Source organism: Cebus imitator, unplaced genomic scaffold, assembly GCF_001604975.1.
Source record: "Cebus imitator isolate Cc_AM_T3 unplaced genomic scaffold, Cebus_imitator-1.0 Scaffold458, whole genome shotgun sequence".
Classification (NCBI taxonomy): Eukaryota; Metazoa; Chordata; class Mammalia; order Primates; family Cebidae; genus Cebus; species Cebus imitator.
Window position 1 is genome coordinate 1,188,675 of NW_016107773.1, and position 10,072 is coordinate 1,198,746.

Consider the following 10,072-nt stretch of genomic DNA (forward strand, 5'->3'; position numbering starts at 1 on the left):
AAAAAAAAAAAAAAGAAAGGAAGAAATTCAATGGTGTTTAAGAGAGATGTGGTCCCAGCCCTCATTGAATTTACAGTATTGTGCAGCAGACAGACATTTAAATAACCATGCTAATAAATATATAATTATAATTTGCAATAAAAGTGATAAAGGAAAGATACAAGGGGCTATGAGAATTTATAAAATGGGTAACCTAATCTAATTTGGGGAATGAGAAAAGTTTCCCCAGAGATGATATTTGCTGTAATCTGAAGGATGAGCAGGCATTAACTAGTTAAGGTTTGGGAGGAAGCAAAGGTAGTTCTAGGAATCAAAAGCAGCCTACCGTGGCTGGGGTACAGACAGTGAAGAAAACACAGAGACAGACAAAGCGAGAGTGGTAATGGGCAGTTGTAGAATTTACACAGGCACTTTTTATTTTTGAAAAGGAAAACAGCATAGAATTGGAGAAGGAATTACGAATCAGGAAATACAGGTTCTAGTTTAAGTTTGGTCACTAGCACCTTTGAAAAAGCCCGTCCTAGTCTAACATTTTCTGAATCGAAATGTTATGAGTCTTTAATATTATCATTTTTCTGAATTTCCAAGTTAATGTATTTCCAGTGTTAAAAGTAACCTATGGTACATTTGAAAGTTTCTGGGCCCTATACTACCCTCAATGAAATATATCACCCCCACCCCTTGCTTCTCTACTCTTTCTACTTTTCTTCAAAATGTCATTTCATTCTATTGCTTGTAGATTGTTTTTAGGTGGAGACAGAGTACGAATAGGCTTTGGAAAAGTAAAAATAAAAATGGAAACAGTATATTCCACACTACGCCTACTCTATGCTCACTGCTGTCAAATGCATCATTAATAATACCACTTTTAAGTAAGAACTTTGGAAAATTTAACTGGCTCTGATATTTTTTCAACCAAATGGCAAAATGGGTCTAAAATATGAATTACTCAAACTACTAAAAGAAAGTTGCACAGATAATCCAAGACATTGGAAAATCAAAAGACCTTTCTATTTGCCTTTGGAACATATGTGATTTTTCCTCCTGCAGCTTTTTGCCTAGACTAATACTAAAATGAATTTACTTTCCTAAAGCACATATTGGCTGGGCATCCGAAGGACACGCTCTATGCTACTTGGCAGGAACAAATGGGCTTAGATTAAAATTTGGCCAGCAAGCAGATAATCTGAATATAAATAAAGAATTCTTTATTCCATCCACCAGACTTACGATGAGCCCTGGGTTAAGAGACTCCATTTGTCATAAGACCTGCCTACTTCGGTGAATCCTATATTCATTCAAAAACACAAAACTCATGCAGTGAAATTTGACTTCTAACACTATTGATTACCTTAAGAGAAATAAACTAATGGAGGAGCAAAAAAAAAAAAAAAAAAAAAAACCCTGAACATTTCATTTCAGAATGCCTTCCCTATTATTAAAATATAAATGTATATATTTGTGTTCATTAACAGAAAATAGCACACTTACATTTAGTCTCCACTGCAACTTAGATTCAGAACTTGGTAAATCTTTAACCAGACATTTTCACTAAATTAAAATCTAGTTTCCATTTGAATTAATCTGGCACAATTACTCATGGTCATGGAAGCAGAGACTTCACATCACAAATCACTCAGTGTTATTCTATCCACGTCAAGTAAGACTTATGTGATTTTTTTAACCCACAGAAACATCACTACACAAAAGTAATTTTTACAGAGTCTACTATTAAATCTTCTTCTAGAGCTTCTAAAAGCAAAGAGGTCTGGTCTAATTTGAGTTTCTCTCTTCTTTCTTTCCTAGCTTAAGCTGTGCTGGAAGTGCTAATGAGCCTTACTTAGACTAATGGCTGAAAGCCAGACAATAGTAAAAAAGGATCTAGACAATTCAAATTGGACATAGGAATCCCTGAGTCAAAACTGAACGAATTCGTTCCCGTCACTGAATATACATATTGGGGCCATATTTGAACCACACAACCAAAAGCACATATGACTTAAAGTAGTGTCCTATCTAGAAAAACTAAAGATGAAGTATGAGTGACTCATTAAAACAGTCCAATGATAAAGTAATAACACAAGTAGGATATCCAGTGTGATTCATGCTATCACCCCATCTGGGTGAGCCACTTTGTGTCTTGTCCAGTCAATAAGCGGGGCTCTATCAGATTAATGACGGGCAGGTAAATACACTAGAAATTAGTGACAGCCCTATCAAGCCTAGCAGAGATTTTGGTATAAGGTATGATGACAGGGCATCCGGACCCCGCTTGCTGTGGGTTAAACTGATATATATGGCGTGTTCTCTCGTCTCTACTATCTTGCCTTTTGGGTCCCAGTGTTATCCTTCTGAATAACCTCTATGTTTTTAAGATCACATATTTAAATATCAGTCTGCAGTCATGCTGAGGACAGGAGTTTTTTTTTTTTTTAACTTGCTCATTTTTATGATGGAAGTGGACAGGAGTTTTAAACTATCAGCACAGATGTCTAAGTTGCTCACATCAACATCTCTAAAGTATACTGTGTGTGTGTATATACATATACTTTAGAGATGAATGTGTATACATACACAGACATACACATTCCTATTAATTTATTAATGACTAAAACTTATTTTTTGTACCTGTCACATATTCATGGTGAAATTTTGACATGACACGTATAACATTAAAAATAATGTGGCCGGGTGCGGTGGCTCACGCCTGTAATCCCAGCACTTTGGGAGGCTGAGGCGGGTGGATCAAGAGGTCAAGAGATCAAGACCATCCTGGTCAACAAGGCGAAACCCCGTCTCTACTAAAACTACAAAAAATTAGCTGGGCATGGTGGCGCATGCCTGTAATCCCAGCTACTCGGGAGGCTGAGGCAGGAGAATTGCTTGAATCCAGGAGGCGGAGGTTGCGGTGAGCCGAGATCGCGCCATTGCACTCCAGCCTGGGTAACAAGAGCGAAACTCTGTCTCAAAAAAAAAAAATAATAATAATAATGATAATAATAATGTTAGAGGCCAGGTGCAGTGACTCACACCTGTAATCCCAGCACTCTGGGGGGCCAAGGAGGGCAAGTCACCTGAGGTCAGGAGTTCAAGGCTAGCCTGACCAACGTGGAGAAACCCAACTCTACTAAAAATACAAAATTAGCCAGGCATGGTGGCACACGCCTGTAATCCCAGCTACTCAGGATGCTGAGGCAGGAGAGTAGCTTGAACTCGGGAGGTGGAGGCTGTGATGAGCTGAGATCACACCATTGCACTCCAGCGTGGTCAACATGTTAGAACCACTAAGACAAATTTAACAAAAAAATGTGTTAAAACGATCACATTAACACTGATGCACAGAGTAAGAAAATTCATGAGAGAAGTTTTCCTTTCATGAAAAAGAAACAGACTATCACTTAATTGTCACTGTACGGCCAGCAGCCCGGAAAACTCCTTTATTTTATATAGTATGCTGCAGATACACAGTCTCACTCCCAACAGAATGAAGAGCAGATTGCAGATTAAGAGCTCCCAACATACAGAAAGAATCAAAGCACAGACAAAGGTAGACTTCTGAGTTACGCTCAAATTTTGATGTCCATAAGGACTAAATGCAAAATGACATAATTCCTGCCTTGTGGTTGATAATGTCCTCCAGATTTGGTTGGCAAAGATTTGAGAATTTTCATTTAGTAAAATGAATAAATAAATAAAAAGTATGCCTAACTGGATATAAACTCCAAATGGGTCCACACTCAAATCTCAAATTTAATTTATGCTTCAAAGATGTCAGCTTTTAAAGATTGTTATGTAACATATAAACTTTAAAGGCTGTAAAAGCCATCTCTCCTTTTGCTGGGTGGGGCAGGGAATAAACTATAAAGATTTAAATTATAAGATAACATCTACTAATGATCTGATCCTTTTACTGCTCTCTAAAAGATAGAGGCAGCTGTTTCTGTAGTTTCCTTAAAATAGCGATTAAAACCATCCAATGATAGAGTATCACGAAACTAAGATATTTGGTGTGATTCATGCTATCACCCCATCTGGCTGAACCACTTTGTGCCTTGTTCAGTCAATAAACTCAGTTCTATCAGATTAACAGCAGGCAGGTAAATAAACAAAAAAATTAACCACAGTCCTATCAAGCCTAGCACAGATTTCTTAGTTTTGTTATCAAGCAGATTGCCACCCGTGGTAACAGAAACCAGAACACAGCTGGTTCCTATCTCTATCCCCATTTCTAAAAATATGAATGTCTGGATCTGATTACTGAAACTGCATTAAAAAGACTGGGTGCGGTGGCTCACGCCTGTAATCCCAACAGTCTGGGAGGCCAAGGCATGTGGATCACTTGAACACAGGAGCTCAAGACCAGCCTAGCCAACACGGCAAAACTCCGTCTCTACAAAAACAAAAATTAGCTAGGTGTGATGGTGTGCACCTGTAGTCCCAGCTACTTGGGAGGCTGAGGTGGGTGGATGGCTTGAGGCCAGGAAGCAGAGGTTGCAGTGAGCCACGATCACACCACTGTACTCCAGTCTGGGCAACAGACCAGACAAGGAAAGGAAAAGGAAAAGGAAAGGAGAAAGAGAAGAAAGGTTTCCAGAAAAGCAGGATCCGGTTTTTTGTTTTTTTTTTTTTTTTTGAGATGGAGTCTTGCTGTTACCCAGGCTGGATGGAGTGGAGTGGCAGGATCCTGGCTTGCTGCAACCTCTGTGTCCCAGGTTCAAGCGATTCTCCAGCCTCAGCCTCCCGAGTAGCTGGGATTCCAGGTGCATGCCACCACATCCAGCTAGTTTTTGTATTTTTAGTAGAGATGGGTTTCATCATGTTGCCCAGGATGGTTTTGAACTCCTAACTTCAAGTTATCCACCCACCTCAGCCTCCCAAAGTGCTGGGATTACAGGTGTGAGCCACCGCACCCAGCCAGGATCCAGGTTTTATATAAAAGGAACAAATCATATTTTAAAATATCTTAATTATAGGCAAAAATGTCAGCATCATTAGTATACAAGGTGTCCCCAAAGTCTTAGCACAATTTTAAGCTTTAATAACCTCAGAAGTACATGCTGCAAGTTGACTAAAAACCTCAACTGGAAGTTAATTAATAACCTAACTATCTTTGACACTTAGTTTTGTGAATTTTGAGTAACAGATATTACTTTAGCCATACTTGGCTTGTTGACATTCTATGAGTGGCTATGAATAAAGCAAATGTCTCCTGTGTGAGGTAACAGCTTTTTATGTTTAAGAATCAAAACTTGGCTGGGCGCAGTGGCTCACGCCTATAATCCCAGCACTCTGAGAGCCAAAGTGGGTGGATGAAATCAGAAGTTCAAGACCAGCCTGGCCAACATGGAGAAACCTCGTATCTACTAAAAATACAGAAACTAGCCAGGCATGATGGCACATGCCTGTAATCCAAGCTACTCGGGAGGCTGAGACAGGAGAATCGCTTGAACCTGGAAGGGAGAGGTTGCAGTGAGTTGGGCCATTGCACTCCAGCCTGGGCAACAGAGCGAGACTCCATCTCAAAAAAAATAGAATAAAAAGTTTCCTTCATCACCAGTGTTGATGTTCCCAAGGCTCTCCTAGCCATTCATGGGTCTATGGAGTAGGGGAGTAGTGACAAGGAAATAGAAGCCTCACAATAGCCACTGCTAGAGATGAAATCATCTCTAGGTTTTGCTGCTCAGAGGAATAAATGTCTGGACAATGAGAGAAGACCCTTCTTAAATACTGCACCTTCTCTTTCCTTTCTTACTTATTTGCATGAACCTGTTTTATGGCATCCTGCACTGTGAGCCAAAGACAATATAAAAATAAGTCACCTTACCCTGTATGTTTTTAGCTTGGTAAAATGCTGTCGTATCTTTTACTTAACTTGGTCACTTGGTTAGTAACTAGGTAAGCAAACCTATTTATAGTCATGTGCCTATATTAAAACACACTTTACCATAAAAGTGATATGCACTTTCCACTAAGGATAGAGTTTCATCCAACAGTCCTCTTGACAAGCTTCAGAAGTTTTCTCTTTGCCATCATCTACATACCTGGAAAGGCACTCTGTACCAAAATTAGCACACTGAAGTAGTAAGGACAGACAGAGATGAGAGGAAAAAGAGACTGGGCTGAAAATAGCTAGAACAATCTAAAAGGCATCTGTCCCAAGGTTGGAACAGTACTGATCAACAAGACTAATAAACTAGAATAATCTGTGACTTCTTGGTCAATTAGAAGTACAGGTTATTTCACACGGAACAATGAATAAGTGATTCAGGAAGAAGGGATCGTCCATGCTTATACCTTATAAGTGGCTTACACACTTCTTCCATTTAGAGGGTATGATCTTGTTATTTTTAAACTGAATGACTTTGTGGGCTTTTTAAAAAGACCTTCAGCCCAGGCGCGGTGGCTCACACCTGTAATCCCAGCACTTTGGGAGGCCGAGGTAGATGGATCACCTGAGTTCAGGAGTTTGAGACCAGCCTGGCCAACATGGCGAAACTCTGTCTCTATCAAAAATACAAAAAATTAGCTTGGCGTGATGGCCCATGACTGTAGTCCCAGCTAATCGGGAGGCTGAGGCAGGAGAATCTCTTGAATCTAAGAGGCTGAGGCTGCAGTGAGCCAAGATCACACCAATGCACTCCAGACTGAGCAACAGAGCAAGCTTATCTCAAAACAACAACAAAAAAAGACCTTCATCCATAAAACTCAGGTAACAAAAAAATTCTGAAAAGCAGTACACAATTGATTACACAAGTATTAGTGAGTTGATCAGAACATACTGAAAGATTTCAAATTATTACCTGGTTACTGCCACTTATCCCTTCCCCTTCCTTCCAATATGTACATAAGCACTCAAGTGCTCAACTTCGGGTATTGGAAAAGAAGTTCACTTTCTCATGAAAACACTGAAGGCCCTTAAGTTAAAGATCTAAACAAGGATGAGTATGATTTTAAAAAACTTGTATGTGACTAGACTGTAGATTTTGTTATTATAAAAATCAAACCTTAGCATTGTGATGAAATATCTCATAATCTTCAAAACGATAACAATAGATAATGCTAATCAGAGAATACCATGCTTGCGAGAACACTGGTATCCTCTAAGTCTAAAGGACCTGATACAAAATGCAGGCAGAGCAGCTGCAATCAGTACACATTACCCACAGCCACCCAGAGACTCTTTCTCACACCAGCCAGCAGTTGACACTCTGCCACACCACTGGCAACTAATGACAGGCTGACCTAGCAGGAGCTGAGAAGGAAAGCAAAGGTGTCAGAAAGACACACACGTTTCCAAACGAAGTACTCTTGACTTTTGAGTAATCTGTTTTTTCACATTATCCTCCATAGAGATTTCCCCTTCATGGGAGCGTGGATAAGAAGTTGAAAACATTTTAAATTATCCCAATATGCTTTCAATATGACTCTTTTAAAATGGATTATACTCTAATATCCTTTTCATTTTACTTCATTTGTTTACCATGAACTGAGATCAGACAGTTGCGCAGCCTCCGGAGACAGCATATTGGTAGTGCCTTGGAAGAGTCTCTTGGGCTGACTTTCTGTCTCCATTTCACCTAAAACAGAAAAAGATGCTGCTGCTATAAAATGATTTTACAAATACAGGCATAGTGCTAAAATGGGATGATCTTTGTTTAACCAAAGCTCAGAATACTTCTTCGAACCATTGCTTGAAAGCTATTTTCCCATGTGCTTTATATGAAAGAAACATGCTACCACATAAACTCGACCAAAAAAGCTCAGCAGCCCTAAAAAAACTTCACTCGTTATCCACAGTGTGCTATGTACATATTCAAATTAATAGGAAAGCAGAACACTGACTGCATCAGGCAAAATGAAGCAAGGCTAACCACAGCAGAGATAAAGAATTCCCAAACAGCTGAAACTCACAGTGAATATTTTATGCTAGATGGTTAGCAAGGCCTTTTTATATATTTTGATATCTGAACATTTCCTGAGATGCTATCAAATTGGTTAAAAAATATGTAGTCCGATGAGTAGTGTGTAAGTAAAAAGTTGCTTTCACACTATTTAGTGAAAATGAAGACTAAAAAGGTAAGTTTGAAAACACATCTGTAATCAAAAGCAAATCTTACTCAATTCACAAAACTGGTATTGTACCGACCATCTCAATCCTACAGATTTTCTCGGAATTGCTAATAGAAAAACTGTGCACCAACAGGGATAATGCTTAACATTTCGCTACCAGGAGTACAAAGAGTAAAACCCTAAGTTAGAATAAGCTCCTTAAAAACAGGCTCTGATTTCATTTCAAACATGCACATTCCTTGGTTCTGAAGCTCTTCATCTGACCTTGAAAACGGAACGTTCAAAACAATTTAATTCATGAGCCTGTCTATACTCCAGTAGAAAATTAGTAACTTTGAACTTAAAAGTATACAACATTCTTAGAATGAAAAAAGATCAAGCAAGAACAAATGCAACATTCACTTCGTCCATGTTATCAGTTAATTCATATTATCTTTCCTCTGGAACGATTCTGAAAAATGCTGAAAATCTGTAGAAGTTGGTTTTTTCGAAGCTTTAAAATGCAGCTTTTAAAAGTTGCTGTTGGGCTTTTGAGTTCACCTCGCTAGCAAAAGACTAAAGCCCTTTTGAGCAAAGAATTCCTCCATCTGGTGGTGTATTTCGGAATAGCTGTAAAACTAAACCACCATACTAATTCCTTCAACTTCCCGCAACAAATTTTAAGTTAATAATAATAACAACAATAATAGCTTTATTTCCAACTGTTATTTTCACTTACTAGCTACTGAGAACATTCCTAGGACTACAAATAACTCCCTACAAGATTAAGGGAAGACTGTTTATAAAATAGAACTTATACACTAAATACAAATACTGTCACCATATCAGTAACTATTTTCCAGAGCACACCATCTTTAATTTTAAGTTGTCTGAGATATAGCACTGTTGGAATCTGTATACGATCCGATGACTGGAAAGTTTTGAAAGCCACAAATACCTGTTCCCCTAACAGAAGTTAGTCTCTTTATTGGCACTGAAGGTGATCTGCATAAAGAAATCACTTGCTGAATTGCTTTTAAAAGTTATTCTTGGACACACCTGTAATCCCAGCACTTAGGGAGGCCGAGGCAGGCAGATCACCTGAAGTCAGGAGTTCGAGACCATCCTGGCCAACATGGCAAAACCCCATCTCTACTAGAACTACAAAAATTAGACGGGCATGGTGGTGCACACCTGTAATTCCAGCTATTCGAAAGGCTGAGGCAGGAGAAACGTTTGAACCCGGGAGGCAGAGGTTGCAGTGAGCCAAGATCACGCCACTGCACTCCAGCCTGGGTGACAGAGCAAGACTCCATCCCAATTTGAAAAGAAAAAAAAAACAACAAAGTTATTGTTATTAGCTGGGTGCAGTGGCTCACACCTGTAATCCCAATACTTTGGGAGGCTGAGGCAGGTTGATCACTTGAGGCCAGGAGTTCGAGACCAGCTTACCAACATGGCAAAACCCTGTCTTTACTAAAAATACAAAAATTAGCCAGGCATGGTAGCTCACTCCTATAATCCCAGGTACTTAGGAGGCTGAGGCAGGAGAATTGCTTGAACCTGGGAGGCAGAGGTTGCAGTAGCTGAGATCCCACCACTGCACTCCAGCCTGGGTGACAGAGTGAGACCCTGCCTCAAAAAAAAAAAAAAGTTATTGTGAAGACTCTTTTTAACGACACCTGACAGTTGCAATCATATAGTCACATCCCCAGGAATGATGAGTAAACCCTGTGTGGCTGGCCGGGCGCAGTGGCTCATACCTATAATCCCAGCACTTTGGGAGGCCAAGATAGGTGGATCACATGAGATCAGGAGTTCAAGACCAGACTGGCCAACATGGTGAAATCCAGTCTCTACTAAAAATACAAAAAAATTAACCAGGTGTGGTGTGGGGACGGGCACCTGTTATTCCAGCTACTCGGTAGGCTGAGGCAGGAGAATTGTTTGAACCAGAAAGGTAGAGGTTGCAGTGAGGCAAGATCACACCACTGCACTCCAGTCTGGGCAAGAGTGAAACTCG

The 10,072-nt window shown here is 39.7% G+C and overlaps 1 protein-coding gene and 1 non-coding gene across 13 annotated transcripts in view; both read right to left on the minus strand.

Moving 5' to 3' along the window:
- The window catches only part of PABIR2 (PABIR family member 2), a 26,034-nt gene that overhangs the window by 4,038 nt on the left and 11,924 nt on the right, over positions 1-10,072 (minus strand). For all 12 annotated transcript variants that reach the window (XM_017511983.2, XM_017511982.2, XM_037732610.1 and 9 more), the window contains one exon: positions 7,481-7,577. In XM_017511983.2, coding sequence (XP_017367472.1) covers positions 7,481-7,577 — 97 coding nt within the window. The remainder of the gene's footprint in view (positions 1-7,480; positions 7,578-10,072) is intronic.
- Positions 3,374-3,524, minus strand: LOC119468616. Its single transcript, XR_005197332.1, has one exon. It is a non-coding gene; the product is annotated as a small nucleolar RNA U109 (small nucleolar RNA).